At 37.3% G+C, this 18,961-nt stretch overlaps 1 protein-coding gene across 6 annotated transcripts in view; it reads right to left on the bottom strand.

Annotated features, from left to right (window-relative positions):
• LOC106873263 (nuclear factor NF-kappa-B p105 subunit) overlaps window positions 1–18,961 on the bottom strand; it is a 106,724-nt gene that overhangs the window by 24,141 nt on the left and 63,622 nt on the right. For 3 of the 6 annotated variants that reach the window (XM_014920555.3, XM_052969618.2, XM_089355092.1), the window contains 5 exons: window positions 16,861–16,965; window positions 12,619–12,710; window positions 7,128–7,266; window positions 6,434–6,478; window positions 1,322–1,459 (listed from right to left, as the gene is read on the bottom strand). In XM_014920555.3, the coding sequence (XP_014776041.1) occupies window positions 1,322–1,459; window positions 6,434–6,478; window positions 7,128–7,266; window positions 12,619–12,710; window positions 16,861–16,965 (519 nt within the window). The remainder of the gene's footprint in view (window positions 1–1,321; window positions 1,460–6,433; window positions 6,479–7,127; window positions 7,267–12,618; window positions 12,711–16,860; window positions 16,966–18,961) is intronic. The other 3 variants (XM_014920556.3, XM_089355091.1, XM_089355093.1) reach the window with 1 other exon arrangement.

Raw genomic sequence — 18,961 nt, 5'->3', positions numbered from 1 at the left:
AGAGAACTATAGTGTAAGCTGAAGTAAACTGAAGTGTAACTGGTAATGAACTACAGTTTAACTGAAAATGAACTAGTGTAACAGAAATAAACAAGGGTATCAGAAAGCTAACTACAGTGCAACTGAAAATGTGCCAGGAAGTGTAACAGTGAAGTATAGAATATGGGAAAGTGAACTATAATGTAACAGACATCGAAATAGAAAATTAAACTCTAATATTGTGTGAGCTTGTAAGGTGCAGTATGGCCAAACTGTTAAGAAGTTAACCTTGCAATCATGAATTCTGAGGTTCAATCCTACATTGTGTAGCATCTTAGACAAATGTCATTTTCTATAGCCTTAGATTAACCCATACCTTAAACAGATGGAAACTGTATAGAAACCCATTAGATAGATAATACCTGTAATTCAAAAGCTACAGACTTGTTACATGCTGTGTTACACTGATTCTGCTCCAAGATTTACATGAAGGGTACACATCAAGTTCCAGGGCCAAGTAATTCAGTTAATAAAACAAACAAATCCTCTTTGTTGAACAATACTGGACTGAGCTAAGTTAACTAAGAATCAAGTTAACTAAAAGTGAACAATAGTATAACAAACTGCAAGTGAACTATAATATAACAAACTGATGTATAACACTGTAATATAACAAACAGGTGTAACAGAAACTAAAGTTTAATGTATCAGAGAGTAAATTAGAATATAACAGAAAATGAACTAACCTATAACAGTGTAACAGAGAGTGAACTAAATTGTAACAGGAACTAGAGTAACAGTGTGGTAATGTAACAGAGAGTTAATTACATCATAGAATGTGAGAGCTACTATGTAATAAAGGGTGAAATATAGTGCAACAGAATCTGAATTAAAGTGTATCAGACAGCGAATTATTTTATAATAGTGGGAATTTTCATATAACAGTAGAACAGTGAGTAAACTATCCTGTAGCAAAGAGAAAACCACTCTGTAACAGAGAGTACAGTACGGTTTAATAAGGAGAGAAATATATAATTGTAATGGAGCCAGTTATAATGTAAACTCTGCATAACAGAGTTTGAACCATAGTGTAACAGTGAATGGAGAGTAGAGTACACTGTATCAAAGAATATAACACAGTGTATAAAAGTAGAGAATAGTATAACAGAGAATGAAGTAAAGTGTAATAAAGAGTGGAGTGCAATGTAAAAGAGAATGGAGTATAATGTAACAGACAATAGAGTATAGCATAAGAGAGAGAGTGAGAGTGAGCTAGAGTACGAAACTGCAAAGTGAACTGAAAGTGTAAGAAACTGAAGTGTATAATAATATAAGAACTGACCACCATTAACAAAATATACTGGTAAAGAATTTTCATGAGAATGAGTCTCTTCAGAATTGTCATCATCACTGCTTGATGTTGGCTGGCCATTAATTTTCACAAGTGTTTTGCTTCGTTTAATGTTGAGTTCATTGTCATCTGAAATTACAACAAAAAGATCGTTAGTAATTTAGTAATTAGTCCAATGTAATCATCATCATCATTTAAAATTGCACTTTTCCAAGCTTGCATGAGTCAGATAGAATTTGTTAAGGCAAGTTTTCAACAGCCGGATGCCCTTCCTGTTACCAGCTGTCCCCTGTTTCCAACCAGGTAATTTTCCCCCATGGTCAGATGTGCTTTCTGCAGAAGACTGGAAATGAAGAATATCGCTTATATGATAATGATTCTCACTTTACAACCATCACATGTTGTCAAGACAAAGGTACACAAAAACAGATGCACATATACATAAATATACACAAACATACAATGGAATTCTTTCAGTTTCCACTATCAAATCCATTTACAAAGCTTTGGTTGACCCAGAGCTACAGTAGAAGATACCTAGCCAAGGTGCTGCACAAAAGGACTGTACCCAACTATGGTTGGAAAGCAAACTTCTTAACAACACAGATATGCCTGTGCATTAGCCACACCTGCACCTTAAATTTACTTGCTTGCTTCATGCTCTTGTTTGATGGGCTGGGATCATCCCAGCTTAGTGGTCCCAGAGACCACTAACCTGGGATGACCCCAGCCCCATCATGCATAGAGCTAACCAAGTCTACCAGTGCTCAGGCTCTCCATCACTGGTGGCATCCACCAAGGTGACATTGAGCCACTGGAGATCTTCCTTAATCATGTCCAGCCATCTGGTGAGAAGCCTCTCATGGGGCCTTTTCCAGCCTGCAGCTGCTGCTGTGTCAAACAAGAATAAAACCTTGGTAGGATGATCTAACATGAGATGAAGGACATGTCCATACCAGTGATTGAAACAAATAGCTATGAGGTGGGAGGTTGCAAGTTGATGCATATGTACACACATTTCTTTGTTGAAAATGTTTTCTCCACTGGGAAGATGACTATCATTGTTGCCTATGCTCCTACAGATGTTTCAGAGAAAACAATAAAGGATGACAACTACAAACAGCTCCAACTAGTTTTAGGACAAATCCCACCCCACAACATCATGATCAGCCTGACATATGCCAATGCTACACCTTAATCCAATAAGTAATTAGCCAGTAGACAAAAGTGCTCAATTCAACTTAGGATTCTCTATCAATGATATTAATATGCTTAGTTTTGTTTGTTTTTGTACGTACCTGTGGTGTGAGTCACACTTCAAAGGAAGAAATGAGTGGCAAAGCGAGAGAGGAGGACAGAGAGAAAGAGAGAGCGAAAGAGAAAGAGAGAGCGAAGGAGAAAGAGAGAGCGAAAGAGAAAGAGAGAGCGAAAGAGAAAGAGAGAGCGAGTGGTGACGGCATTCATTTTGTGATTTTAAATGCTTCAGAGAGGAAGTAATTGAGAAAGAGAGAGAGTGAGAGAGAAAGAGAGAGACTGAAAGAGATAGTGAGTTTGACGGCATTTGTTTTCGTGTTTTTAAATGTTTATCACATTGCAAGAAAAGTAAATACATAGATCGAAAGAAAAGTTGATGCATAGATACATACACACATTGTTAAATTAAAAGTGGAAGAGAGGAGGGATGCAGAGGAAGTGAAAGAGAAAAAAGTGAGAGAGACAGTAGATACATAAATCCAAAGAAAAGTTGATACATAGATACATAGACACAACAAATATTGGATGTCACTTTCACTTTTCATTACCACACGAGGATAAAATTAACTCGCAAGCGGCTGAGTACTCCACAGGCATGCATATTATTAGCGTAGTTCTCAGGGAGATTCAGCCTCACACAGAATATGACAAGGCTGGCCCCTTTGAATTAGAGCTACAACTCATTTTGGCTAGCTGAGTGGACTAGAACAAGATGAAACCTGCAAGTGATTAGAAGAAAACTTAAAAAGATCCTATATAGGGACAGAAAATCTTTAGTCATTAGGGTCACTATGGGTGTTAATCCAGTCATAACAGTGGTATTTGTGGGTCTCACAGATCTGGAAGCCAAGCCCCCAGATAAACACCAATGCACAAGCTGTTATCAAACTGAGTGTGAGTCAAGGGCAAATACACAACGGAATAGCAATTATTTCATCTTGGCTTTCACTGCTTATACTAAACACATGACATTTTTGCCTTACAACATGGAACATTTCCTTTTCTTTCACTCTTTTTGAAAAATGGTACTCCATTAGCTATGACAGCAAGGTTCCAGTTAATCTGATCAACGGAACAGTTTGCTCGTAAAATTAATGTGCTAAGTGGCTGAGTACTCCATGGATATGCATACCATAACATAGTTCTCAGAGAGATTCAGCCTCCCACAGAATGTGACAAGACTGGCCCCTTTGAATTACAGCTACAATTCATTTTTTCCAGCTGAGTGAACTGCAGCAAGGTGAAGTAAAGTAGCTTGCTCAAAAACACAGCATGCCGCAGGGAATCATACTCATGACTTTACAATCATGGGCCGAATACCCCTAACCACTGAGCCATGCACCTTCACTCTCTTAACCGTAGAGAAAAGGAGTGAAGCAATAGAGATAAAGAAAGGAAAGCCTCAGTCATTTACAAGGACAGTTAGACTGAAATACAATCAATTTTTTCTAGCTTCTTTACTTTTAACAATGAAGAAGAGGGAAAGACATTTAGTAATGAATAGGGGGAAAGTCTTTCAGATGTTTACGTTTTTATTTTGGGAGTTCTAGAACAATCGAGTGTTAGTTCTCTCTTCTTTCCTCTACTCCCAGTATTTATTCACCTTCTTTCATAGTTCTTCATGTCTTTTAGTTGGGGCAGGAAAGACCATGCTCTTTTTCAGGCACATTTAAAATTTTCTCTACAAACTACAAACAAGCCCCACTCCCTTGCTTATTTTTTTTCAAACAAAAACTAATGCAAATTCTGAATGGGGTATAGCTGTGAACAGAGCCCAGAAAATTGCTTAATACCCCCAACAAAATGGGTAGGGGAGAAAAGTTGCCAACAGGTGGCTACACGAAAATCAACTCTATTCTTTAAAGAGTATCTTCTATAGCCTTGGGCCAATTAAAGCCTCGTGAGTGAATTTGGTAGATGAAAACTGAAAGAAGCCTGTCGTGTGTGTGTGTGTGTGTGTGTGTGTGTGTGTGTGTGTGTGTGTTTGTGTCCCCCCTCCCCCAACATTGTTTGACAACCAATGTTGGTGTGTTTGTGTCCTTGTAACTTAGCTGTTCGGCAGAAGAGGCTAATAGAACAGGCACCAGGCTTAGAGGGAATAAGTCCAGGGGTCAATTTCTTTGATCAAAAGGTGGTGCTCCAGCATGGCCACCATCAAATGACTGAAACGTAAAAGAATAAAAGAATACCAGAAGAACGTTCCATACCACTAAACCAAGAAGGTTCTTTGAAAATGTACGATGTATTTTAAGGCCAAATAGTAATTCTGTTTACATTTGCACAACTGAGATATTTTGTTTGGATTACATATTAAGTCATCAAGTATGAAATTCGTAGAAAAGAAAAAAAAATTTGCTAATGTTTTATAAATACAAGGAATAGTTTCATTAATCAAAGTATGCACCCATGTTGTCAATACACTTTTGCCATTTCAGCAGCAGCTTGTCCAGCCCAGAACAGTAAAAGCCTGGCAATCTAGAGTCAATAAAATTTTGGAAGGCCTGTTTTACTGCATCGCCGAAATTAAATTTTTTTTCCTATCAAAAGGTTATCCAACTTCTGGAAGAAGTGGTAGCCAGTGGAGGCAAGATCAAGTAAGTATGGTAGATGATGGAGAACTTGCAACTCCAACTCCTGTAGTTTCACCAATGTCATTTTTGCAATGTGTGGTCTGGCATTGTCTTGCAATAAAATAGGAGTAGATATGTTGACTAATCTAGGCTGGGTTTTTTTGTAAATTTCTGCATCAATTGGTCCAGTTGGCTGCAATATACTTCAGCCATGATTGATGAGCCAGGTTTAATGAAATCATAATGGATCACACCTGTACCAAACCACCAAACACACATCATCAGTTTCTTTTGATGAATTTTGCTTTTTGGTGGCTTGTCTTTGTCCAACCATTGTGCTGAACGTTTACAGTTGTTGTATTGAATCCATTTCTCACCACATGTTACAATTTGATTAAAAACTGTGACGAGAAAGTAGCATAATGCAGGCTTCCAAACATTGCTGTTTCTGATTTTCACTGAATTCATGTGGAACCCACTTATTCAACTTTTTCACTTTACTGGTGAGTCAATATTGTTTGCATGCTAACACCAAAAAACAACGATAATTCACGGGCACTTTGAGATGGATCTGACTCAACGGTGGCTTTCAGTTCATTATCCACCTTTGTTTCTGGTCAATCACGTTGTTCATTTGTGAAGTCAAAGTTACCAGAACAAAATTTTGCAAACCAATTCGATACTGTCTTCTGTGTAATAACATTGGAATGAAATACTCCATTAATATTCCGAGCTGTCTGTGATGCTGTATTTCCAAGAAAGAACTCATATTTCAAAACTGTACAAATTTCTGACTCATCCATCTCTAAACAAAATAGCAAAAAAGGATTTATAAATGAGTTAGAATAAAAAAATAGATGTGTCAGCTTTCTAACGAAAAATGAAGATTGTCAAAATATAATAATGGCACAAAATGAGCAGCTGTCAAAGTTTATCATATACCTTTCTACAAATTTCATACTCAAAGACCTAATAGTTATCAGTTTTACACTCCTTGCTATATTCTGTAACTGTCAGAATATCAAAACATTTCTCATGGCACCAGCACACAATTTACAGACACTTACATTCCTTGTTTTCCATGGATTTTTCACAGGTCCATCTAGTTAATATTATTCTTACTTATCACCCATTGAAATTGCTGCAAGACTTGTAGCACCAGTTACCCATTTTTGCCTGATAGTTGGATAATTGCAAAGAAGCTTCACTATCATACAGACAATGTTGTTGTTTACAGTCTTCCATGAAAATCATGTCAAGCCATGGGGAAATATATTACCTTGTTTGGAAACAGTTGAGTGTTGGCAACATGAAGAGCATCCAGCTGTAAAAAAAATTTGCCACAATAAACTGTCTGACACATACAAGCATAGAAAAGTGGACATTATGATGATGATGAAGGAACAATGTTTTGTTAGTTTTCAGTGATGAGTTCAAATCCTTGAATGAAGTAGAAGTAAAAAGTAGAGAACCACTCCAGAGTAGCCCAGGATATTCTACTCAAAATAATGATGAGATGTTCCAGATGTTGTCAAGAGTATTAGTGGATCAAATGAAGTGACGTGACTGCAACCAAGATTAGAAACCAACTTGTAGAGTCGGCTCACTACAAGCTTACCTTTTAGTACTAAGTACTCACCAACTATAGCAAGAAATTAACCCTTTGAACTGGGAAGTATGTTTTAACAGGTGTGATTTTATTTGATCATATCACTGGAAGAAGCAGCCATATGGTTTTATGTTTACTGAATAATGATGTTTCTGCAAATTAGTGCAGCATAAACTTAAAATCATGTGGTTGCCTGCTTTTCCATCTTCCAAGAGGATCGTCAAACAAAATTGCACTTGCTAAAGCACAGTGGTGGGTTCAAAGAGTTAAAATCTGTTTATATTAAGAGTAATAAGAAATTATGATTGAACTGAAAAGAAAGAAATGAAATACACATTGCATTAATCAGAATATAAATCTTTACCTGGGCATTTTGGGTAATATGTGAAGATCATTGCTTCGCTTGTTTCATTGTTAGATGGCTTCTCCAGTCGGATGTTAACTTGTATAGGTTTACTGATATGTATATTATGATATGGTGGCGTTTTAAACACAATAGCATACTAGAAATGAATAATAATATAATGTAGTTAATATTTCTAGATATAATATTCATATGTGTCAATATATATTAGATTGTAGAGTCTGGAAGAATGGGTAGAATGAATAAAATAGCTTGTTATTTGCTTGCATTCCTTGACTCCATCCAGATCAACTGATTTTCATCTTTCCTAAGCTGGTATCCAGCTTGGCCATAGTTCATTGACAAACTAATAAAGAATACATCCATTATAAAGATTATAAAAGTCAAATGATTTGTAAGATAATATTGGAAAGACATACTAAAACTGAAGAACATTAATAATAATAATAATAATAATAATAATAATAATAAGCACTACTGGGCACAGCACACATCCTACGCAAAACACTTTCAATACAGTAACCATAAGAGCACCACGGCAAACCACAGCACATACCCAAGGCGCACAGAGCTGCGCTCAGTAGTGAAGTGAAAGCACGTTATAAAAATAAAACTACTGAACAATAATAATAATAATTTCTACTGTAAGCACAAGACCTAAAATGTTGGAGAGTACTCAACTAATATTTATTCCATCAACCTTGAAAGGATGAAAGGCAAAGTCAACCTCTGCAGCATTTGTACTCAGAATGTAGATAGATGAAATGTCGCTATGCCTTTTTTCCAGCACAGTAAAAATTCTGCCAGCTTGCCACCTTAATAATAATAATAATCCTTTCTGCTATAGGTACAAGGCCTGAAATCTTAGAAAAGAGGTTGGTCAATTACATTGACCCTGGTGCGCAACTGGTACTTATTTCATCGACCCCCAAAAGGATGAAAGGCAAAGTCAACCTCAGCAGAATTTGAACTCAGAACATAAAGCCCAATGAAATACCACTAAGCATTTTCTGTGTTGAGTTTTGCCGCCTTAATATGATAACTCTTTTTAATTTTGGCACAAGGCCAACAATTTTAAAAGGTAGGGTTAGTTGATTACATCAAACCCAGTGCTCAAATGGTACTTATTTTTATTGACTCCAAAGGGATAAAAGACAAAGTCAATCTTGATGGAATTTCAACGCAGAATGCAAAGAGCTGGAAATGACACAAAGCATCTTGTCCAACATACTGATGATTCTGTTGGCTCACTGTCTTAATAATAATTCTTTCAAATTTTGAGGGGAGAGGAAACTCAATTATATCAAAACCAGTGCTCAGCTGATACTTATTTTATTAGCCCCCAAAAGGATGAAAAGCAAAGTCAGCTTCAGTGGCATTTGAACTCAGGACATAAAGAGCAAGTAGAAATGCCACTAAGAATTTTGTCCAGTGCAGTAACAGTTCCACTAACTCACCGTCTTAACAACAATGACGATGATGAATGTAAATCTGAGGATTTTAAATTTAAATTTCTTCATTACTTCTCTCATATGTGATAGTAGAAAGATGTCATGGTCAAAGTCTAGGTGAAAGATGTGTATTTTGCAAAAGTATTTGAGCGAATTTGCTTACTCTCTGAATATGGATTATATTACTTGAAATTGTTGTTATACAATGCAATATGGTATCACCATTAATGTTGCTGATGCTTATAATTAAATTAACATACATACTTGAAACAGTCTTAGATTAAAATACTAATGTGTATAACATCTCAGTCTAATGCTATTTCAAATGCAAATATCAATTTAATTCTAGCCTGCCTAGGTTTCACACAGATCAGTAAATGTTTTGTTAACTGATTTGTATATTGGAACAATTATTTTCATTTAACCTCAAAAAGCCAGGGTATTTGTCACTAAAGAGACCAAATCAGGTTGAAATTCCCAATGTTTTTTTAGCATGTAAGTCTCTTTGAGATATTTCTCTGGAATACAATATTACAGCAAGAAGCATTCCATACTTGTATACACATAAATTTTATTACATACCAGGATACTAATAATGACTCTGTATCACGTTTTACTGTTTGTGTTGTTAACCCTGGAAGGAAACATTTTCCAGTTTTCTGGCTTTACTTTGGCTTATATTCTTTCTTTATTTGATCAGTTGTTTGATGCAGAGTTTATTTCTGCTGTTTGTGATTTTGGCTCGGGCTTTTGTCAGGTCAGCTGTTTTAATTGAATAATGAGGTTTATATTTTTTTTGGCTGTGTGGTTATGCTTGCTTCTTCAACCATGTGGTCTCAGGTTCAGTCCTGCTGTGTGGCATCTTGGGCAAGTGACTTCTGCCACAGCCCCAGACTAACCAAAGCTTTATGAATAAACTTCATAGAGGGAAACTGAAAGAAGCCTGCCAAATGTGTGTGGGTGTATGTGTGTGTTTACCCTTGTCTTGACATCATGTGGTGGCTGTAAACAAGCACCACCATCATACAAGTGATGTTGTTCATATTTAGTCATGTGAAAACATGTCTGGTTATGAAAAGATATTACCTTGCTCAGATAATTTTGAAGATTGGTGACAGGAAAGGCATCCTGCTGCAGAAAATCTTCCTCAACAAATTCTACCTGCACCATGTAAGCATGGAAGAGTGAATGTTGAATAAGAATGAAGATGATGATGTTACCTCGAAGATAAGTTTTGGGAAGCTTCTACATTTATTCTGTTGACTGTATATCCTGTAGTATTTATGTTGATAGTTGTAATGTTATTGAATTCTAAACACTGCTGTTAGCAGTGGTTTGACTGGACTTTATTTTCTTTGAAGTTTGTGATAATGATTTTGTTTTATTCATAAATGTGATGATGAGCAGGGGATCAGAAGAAAGTTGAAGACTGTCTAAGCATATAGTTGTCGTTGTTTAGCCCTGATTGATGTTTCAGGTATGACTTAAAACTGCATCCTGTAGTGGGGTCGTGGTTCAGCAATTACAGGCTTTTGAGAAGAGTAGAACCACCTCTTAGTCACTATTCCTCCCATGTCTGATCTGACTCAGAGTAATAGCACTTGTCAGGGTCCCAGCTATGGGTTGATTAGCAGGTTATGGAAGAATTTCCAAACACAAACCCTCACTGTCTTGTAAGAGCCTTGGGAAAAGAAAAGGCTAAGAGAGTTGACCTTGACAGTAAATCAAGGAGTGGAGGCCCTCAAACGATATGGTAACCTCTTTCACACTCTTCTGGCAACTCCAAGGAACATGGAGCTCTCCAACCCCATAAGGCCACCTAGGAGATGGCTACTGCAATGTAAAATCTACAGCTTGCTGGTCACCACAACCATCATAGCCCACTGAGCCACTGTGGATTGCAATGACTGACTCTCAGTTTAATACTAACCAGCTGAGGATGTGTCACTCTTTCTCATGATCATTGGACATGAATAAACTGCTATTGCCATCAGCCCTGATTGAGCAATCAAATGCATTCCAGCCATATCCTGTTTGTTTTTCCTTTATTCAATTAGTGTATTTAGAATTACACTATCCAAGATGTATGAAGGCATATGACTCAGGGGTTAGAGTGTCAGGTTTACAATCATGAGGTTGTGAGTTCACTTCCCAGACCAGGCTGTGTTGTATTCTTGATCAAGACACTTTAATTCATGCTGTTCCAGTTCACTCAGTTGAAGAAATGAGTTGCAATGTCACTGGTGCTAAGTTGTATCAGTTTTTGCCTTTCCCTTGGATAATATCAATGGCATAGAGAGGGGAGACTGGTATGCGTAGGCAACTGCTAGTTTTCCACAAATGACCTTGCCTGGACTCGTGCCTTGGAGGAGAACTTTCTTGGTGCAATCCCATGGTCATTTGTGACCGGAGGAGGTCTTTACTCTTTACCCTATCCAAGATGTACTTACCTGTTTAAGAGAATAAAGTGTGAAATGAGCAAGACTGAGCTGCTATTTAAAACCAGTTGATTGACCACATAGAATCTCAGTAAGTAATGCCTGTTGAGAAGTATTTCTTGCTAGCTTGTTATATGATTTTGTATTAGTGAACGTTCACTAACCTTTTTGATGCCAACCTGCTTGAGACCACCCGCTGGTTCTATTATACAAACTTCCTTTCTAAAGTGATCTAAATTTCTCATTACAATTTCATGCTAATTTATGTTACAAACAACAGCTTAATAATGACAAAGTTATTTTACTAAATTCTTCATAATTTTTAAAGTTAATTGAAATGAAAATGGTGTATTTATACAGAAATACAGTAACAAGAGTTAAGAAGACATAGTTTGGGTGTGTTAACTGTATTGTTTTTGTATTAGGATATGTTGGATTCATTGAAGCATCCCAATGACTGTTTGGGAATGTTTTTATTTGTAGTAAGAAATGACTAACCTAGTAGGGTTGTTGGTGAAGTTGTGGTTGTACGTATTTACTTAGTATAGTAATGTGCTTACTGGGGCAGGTCATTATTTTGAAGGTTTGCATTTATATTGCAGTTCTGTTCCCTATTAGTGTTTGAATATCATTTGTAGCTTATTATACTGGATGCATGATTTTATTTAAGTTGTAAGGTCTCCGTCATAGTTCAGCCTGTACACATTGCAGTGTAATTAGGGATTGAGGAGCATTGTGTTGATGCTGTAGCATTGTCCCTTGTAGCATTGCTATGTGAATGCCATGTGTGATGATAAAAGTTTAATTTTTAAGCTGTTAGTGTTATGTGTCAGTGTTTAGCTCTTATGTTTAATTGTTACATGAAGTACAAAGGCTTTTTCTTATCTACTATTTTGTATTTTGTGTGATGTAATCAGATGTTGATATGTTGGCTTGTTTTGGTGTGGTTGTACCATTTGTTACAGCTTGGGACTTTAGCCTGGTTTTTCACATTGCATTTATATGTGAATTAAGAGAATTTTAGGTTGCTTATATTTTTTGTATGTGTGTGAGTTTTCTATTGGGTTGCTCCCAACTTTTTTTTCCATTGTCTTCATACAGAGTCATTGCCTCTAAATTTTTGTTGTGCTTGGTGTTGATCTACATGACATCTGCTTTTATTCCTTTGTCAACTTTTCATTTTCTTCTTCCATAATGTCAAGAAGTTCACTTCCCAACCTCAGTTTCAGGTCAATCCCACTGTGTAGCAATTTGGGTAAATATCTTCTAATATAGCCCAGACCAACCAAAGACTTATCAGTGGATTTGATAGATGGAAACTGAAAGAAGGTGTGTGTGTGTGTGTGTGTGTGTGTGCATGTGTGTGTGTGTGTGTGCACGCGTGCACATATCTATGTGTTTCTTTGTCTTGACATCGCACAATAGTTGTAAATGAGTTTGTTCTTTAAGATTGTAAGCTATGTTTTGAGAGAGATTAGACTGCTAATTCTGGCAGGTTAAGTGACTGTACAGAGGGTCTCTTGTTGGCTCAAAAGATAATAGTTGGACCACTTTGCATTGTATATAAAATAATGATAATAATAATAATAATAAAACGCTTACTTGCTTGTGTATATCTGTTGCCCCGAAGTCTGCTAATGCTCGCCACTGGTCAGGAGAATTTTCATTCTCAGAAAAAACCACACAAATGTCATCTATTAAAAACAAAAAACATAGAAGTTATAAACATTCTATGGAAATTATCAATAATTTTTTAAAACTCTGAAACTTAGTTCAGAAACTTTATGTAAAGCAAGGCTTCATTCCATAACTCATTCTTGAGTTAAAAGCATGGTAGTAAGATTAGATATGTATCTTATGTGGATGAAGATACCAAACAGATCTTTGTGCAACAAAATGTTCCAAATCAAGCCATGCAATTCCAGGTCCTACTGTAACATATGACAGTAAAGGTTTAGGGTACTTGCTGGAGGTTCATCCATTCATCTGATCAACCTAATAAAGGCAAGTAGAGTTAAGTAACTTACATAAGGTCGCGATGCAATGTCTATTCTTAGAAGTATTAATCAAGAGGCAGTTACCATAATTAGTTAAGGGAAGCAAATATCAGAATTTAACATTTTTTCCTGTATCTGTTTCAGTCATCACACTGCAGCCATGCTGGAGCACTGCTTTGAAGAACTTTAGGTTGATTGAATTGACTCCAGTACTTTTTTTTTTTAAAGCTTGGTGGGACTCTTTTTGGAAACTGCTAAGTTACATGGGAATAAACAAACCAACACTGGTTGTCAAGAGGTAGTGGGGGACAAACACACACACATATATATATGCATGATGGGCTTCTTTCAGTTTCCATCTACCAAATCCACTCTCAAGGCTTTGGCTATAGCAGAAGGCACTTGCCCAAGGTGCCACACAGTGAGATTGAACCAGGAACTATGTGGTTGGGAAGCAAGCTTGTCATGTCTGTGCTTATTTAAGGAAATAAACTGGAGAGAATTAATTGAAGGTGGTGAGCTTGAAGAATCAGTAGCACATTGAACAAAATTTCTTTTGGCTCTTTATATTCTAAGTTCAAATCCTGCCAAGGTCAATCTTGCCATTCATACTTTCAGGGTTAATAAAAATAAAGTACCAGTCAAGTACTGGGGTCATTGTAATTAACAAAATGTCCTCTCATCAAAATACTGACTGTGTTCCTAAATTATTAATTATTACTTGCCAAGGTCAACTTTGCTTTCATCCTTTCTGGTTCAAAAAGTAAAGTAAAAGCTCAATAATAGAGTTGATGTAATTGACTTACCCCTTCTAAAACTGCTGGTCATGTAGCAAAATTTTAAACAATTAATTAGAGCTAAATTACATTATTGATAATTTTTTTCTAGAATTCAAGGAGAATTTATTCAGACTATGCTAAGTATTGTTATTTATTCAGAATAAAAGAACAATGGAGGATTTAAAAAAAAAATTTTTTGTAACTAAATTATCTGTTTTCAATTATCTTCAATCCATAAGATACTTTCTGATTGATCAACTTTTATAGCAAAGAGGTACAGTCAATAGTAACATCCTCAGTGTATTATCGCTACTTATCTTATTCACCCCCACCCCCATCTCTATCCTCTAATTGAATAGAAAGCAAAGCTGACTGGCTGCAATGGGATATGAACTCAGAATGTGGAAAAGTGAAAATAAATACAAACTGGTTTTAGTTTTGTCCTCTGCCTTGTTGACCAGCCCCAGTCTATTATAATAGACTCATAATAATTTTTTATGTTTGTATTGGGAAGAATCAAGCGATAAACTGTCAGATTTCAACCATTTAGTGTTTACACCAGCCATATTTGGCCCAAATATTCTACCTGTTTTATGTTCAAACCAACCAGATTTGGCCTCTCACACCTATCCTACAAAGTCCTCGTAAGAATAAACAGTCACATCATTGAAATTTTGAAGCAATAAATTAATGCATGATTAAGTCAAACCAATGTAAATAAATATTACATTTGATAGAGTAATCTGAATGCTAAAGAGTTAATCTGCCATTATCTCAGCCAGATCTATGAATGTAGAAAACATATCAGACACCAAACAAAGTTAATAGAGACTGTGTTGGCTTCCAAAAAACCATATGAACAGGCCTTATGGAATAAGATTTTATAATCTTGTAGAGACTATTCAGAAACATTATGAAATTATTTGTTCCAATACAAAAATTACTAGTCAGAGAGAGGGCAAACATTTTAAAAAGGGTCTTAAAATGTCTACCAAGGCTGGAGTTACAACTCATTTTCAAGGATCCGTCAAGCATAAATAAATTCTTGCTATTAATGTGGTGTTTGTGGTGTTATGGGCTGTGATGAGCTATGTGGTGTTGGTGGAGAGGATTGCAGATGAGGCAAACGGAAGTGAAGACTGCAGGGGCCGGCGGAAGAACCACAGGGGCATGCGTGGATACCGAGCACTTGCAGGCAGTTTGAGCAGAGACGCCGTGTGTGAAAGGTTATGTTTTGATCTGGTCAGTGATCACCCATCCTGCCACGGTCAACAGGTAAGGTCGCTGCATTTCTTTCTCCCTTTTGCTTCTTTTTCTGTTGTCTTTTTCCTCCATCATCCTATAAGCTATTTCAGCCCATAACAAAAAAAACCAAAAAAAAAACCAATGATGAGTGTAGTCCATATCTCGAACGATATGGTCAAACTGTTTTGCAGTGACACGAATGTAGTCGCTTGGTTAAAGAAGATGAAGTTGGTTACGAAGCTCCACGGGATAGATGACTTAGTGAGTTTTCTACCGCTGTACCTAGATGGTTCGGCATTGGCACTATACTTAGAAATGGAAGAAAGGGACCAACTTAGCATGGAAAAAATAGAAATCTGCTTGATGGAGGCCTTTGCAGAAGGAATGTTCGAAGCGTATGCTTACCTGGAGAAAGCAAAGTGAACTGGCGAACAGGTTAACGTATTTGCCAACGAATATTTGCCAATGAACTCAAGAGATTGGCTAAGCTGGTGGGGCATGAAGGAGAATCACTGGACCGGACAGTTAAGTTAGCGTTTGTGACTGGCTTTCCGGACCACATGTCGGTCGAGTTGCAAAAACTGCCGAACGTCAGCTCAATGGCGATGGCAGATATTATAACTCAGGCTCACATGCTAGTTTCGTGTTGCAGGACGCCGCCGGTAGCAGCGACTGCAACAACGAAAAGTGGCTGAGGAAGGAGTAGCGGAGAGAGGTCAAACAAGGAACATGTGCAACCACTCAAAAGACAGTGTTTCTGGTGTCAGGGCCCACACATGATGCGAGATTGCAAGTCACCTAAGCCTGAGGTCATTTGCTACTGGTGTCGAGAAACAGGACATATAGCCAGCGAATGTCTGCAGGGAAATGGTCTAAGGGAGTCTATTGCACCAGTAGTTATCCCTTTGGATCAATAGAGGCGTGTTTGTTGCTACCTGTAGTCGACATTCTGGTGGAGGGGAAGATGTCGCGAGCCCTTGTGGACACGGGCTGTACAACGACCCTGATGACTCCAGGAGTGGTAGGGACGTGGAGTGGAGAAAGCAGTGTGAGGGTAGTGGATGGAAGAGAGGTACACTGTGAAGGCATTACAGATGCACAGATTGTGGTGCAGGGAACAAAGTTGACGCTGCAAGCAATTGTAGTTGGCCACTTGGTGGACGAGATTGATGTGGTGATGGGGATGGATGCAATCACCCATTTAGGTGGTGTCACTGTCAACGAGGCCGGTGTAACATTCGGGGTTGCGGGGAAACCGTGTATGGCAAAACCGTGCATTGGTGAGAACCGTAAAGAAAACTATGCAACGCACACCACTGAAGACCAGGACTTTCGTGCTGTCTTCGATGGCCAGAGGTGGACAGTGGAGTGGCACTGGAAGGGAGAGTCCCCAACGTTGAAAAATAAAGTGGGCTGCTATCAGCATACTTTGAAAGATGCCAGAAGCGAGTTCGAGGGGGAGGTGGTGCGGTGGATTAAGGAGGGCAGGATTTCTGCAGCTTCATGCGTTTCCTGTTACCAACCCTCATGTGGTTTCCTATGACCAGATATACTTTTTATGGAAAACTAGAAACAAAAATATCACTAGTATGCTAGTGATGATCATTTATAATCATCACACAATGCCAAGACAAGGGTATACACAACCACATAGAAACATATGTATACATTTATAATGGGCTACTTTGTTTCGATCAATCAAATCAACTCACAATTCTTTTGGTTGGCCTGGGGCTATAACAGAAAACACTTACGCAAGATACCATGCAGTAGGACTGAATCCAAAACCACACAGCCATGCTTACAAAAAGAGAAACACTTACCTCTTGATATTCTGTCACACAGTAAATAGACTTCTTCATTTCCAGTGCAGTAACCACTATATTTGTCCATCCGAATGATTTTTAAATTAGCTGCATGAAGTGATTCTTAAAGATAAAAGAAGAAAAATACCTTCACTTAATATACAATCAACTATATATATATATATATATATATATATATACCGATTGCATTGTTATCCTTTCTCCATTTCTAACAAAACTGTCCGATGAACGGGAACGGGAAACTCAGAGTAACGGTTTTTTTGTTATATTTCTGCTGCTTTTAAATAAAGTATATATATATATATATATATATATATATATATATATATACACATATACACACATACAGACAGACAGACAGACAGACAGACAGACAGACAGACAGACAGACAGACAGACAGACAGACAGACAGACAGACAGACAGACAGACAGACAGACAGACAGATAGATAGATAGATAGATATATGATTACACATTTGTCTATGTGTGCAAAGGCACTTACATATATATCAGATTGAGTAAAAAATAAGTAATGTTTTGAACCATGAAGAATTTGTACTGGATTTTTGCAGTTCTGAATTTTTTTTGAACGTTTTTTTGCAATTATCTGATAATACAGACATAGACTTGCCTAAATGCATCAATAAATTAACATTGATATTTTTTTCACCATTGCTACAATCATCTGAAATGGAACTGTCAAAGCATGATATTCAAGTAATTTTGCTATTCAACTTCAAAAAAGGACGTGAAGCAGCAGAAACTGTTCACGATATCAACAAAATGTTTGATGAAGAAATTACCAGTGAGTGGTCAGCTCGAAAATGGTTTAAACAATTTCACATTGGAGTCCTGAGCCTTGAAGATCATAAACGTAGTGGACGCCCATCTGTCATTGATGACGGTCAATTGAAGACCATCATTGAGAAAGATCCATGTAAAACCACTTGAGAACTGACAAAAGAACTTCAAGTTAGTCAGAAAACTGCCATCAATCATTTGCACGCAATCAGAAAATCAAAAAAGCTCGACAGATGGGTACCACACGATTTGAATGAAAATCAGAAAATGTGCAGATATCAAATTTGCTCATCACTTCTTTTCCATAACTAGACTGATCCATTTCTCAACTGTATTGTAACTTGCAATGAAAAGTAGATTCAGTACAACAATAAATGTTCTTCACAGTGGTTGAACCAAAATGAAGCACCGAAAACCTTCCCTAAACCCAAGCTCTTCAAAAAGAAGGTTATGGTGACTATTTGGTGGTGTACTGCTGGACTCATCTACTATAACTTCTTAAAACCTAGAAAAACCATTACTGCAGAAACATGTTGCCATGAAGTTGCAAAAATGAACAAAAAACTGCTACTCCTCTGTCCCAAACTGGTCAACAGAAGAGGGCCGATCATTCTTCATGACAATACTCGACCACACGTTTCACTAACGACACTCCAGAAGTTGAGGGAATTTGGCTATGAAGTTCTTCCCCACCCAGCTTATTCCCCAGACCTTTCTCCTACTGACTACCAGTTTTTCAAGCACTTTCATGGTTTCCAGCAAGAGAAGGAGTTCTGAAATCAAACCAATGCTGGTTTATTTTTATGTTGCCAGAATAAACAAACTTGTAACTCGGTAAAAATATGTTGACTGTAATGGTACTTACTTTAATGAATAAAATTTCCACATTGTTGAAATGTATTGTGATGAATTTCATGTCTCAAAATGTTGCTTACTTTTTACTCAGCCTGATATATATATATTGACTTAGAGCAAATATGAAAATTACATATGGTTTTGCATCCATGAAGCACTTAGCTTCAAAGCACAATGGCTGCAGGCATATAGCCTCTTCAAACTGGAGGTAGAAAACCATCATGGTCAGTTAATTTGTAAACAAAAGAATATTCTGTATTGTCTGAGCCTAAACAGGACTCTTAACCTAAAACAGGGTGGGTTATCGTCCAAGGATCCTTAAAAACTTGCATGACCAGGGGATGCTCTTAAACTCCAGAAATGAGATTTATAGTCCCTGTTTGCATTTTAGACACTACCTGTTGCATGAGTGGGATTCATCAAATATTTGCAGACCAGAAC

Source organism: Octopus bimaculoides, chromosome 7, assembly GCF_046866305.1.
Source record: "Octopus bimaculoides isolate indiv1 chromosome 7, ASM4686630v1, whole genome shotgun sequence".
Classification (NCBI taxonomy): domain Eukaryota; kingdom Metazoa; phylum Mollusca; class Cephalopoda; order Octopoda; family Octopodidae; genus Octopus; species Octopus bimaculoides.
The sequence above is the reverse complement of the archived record's forward strand: the minus strand, read 5'-3'. Positions and strand labels throughout refer to the sequence as shown.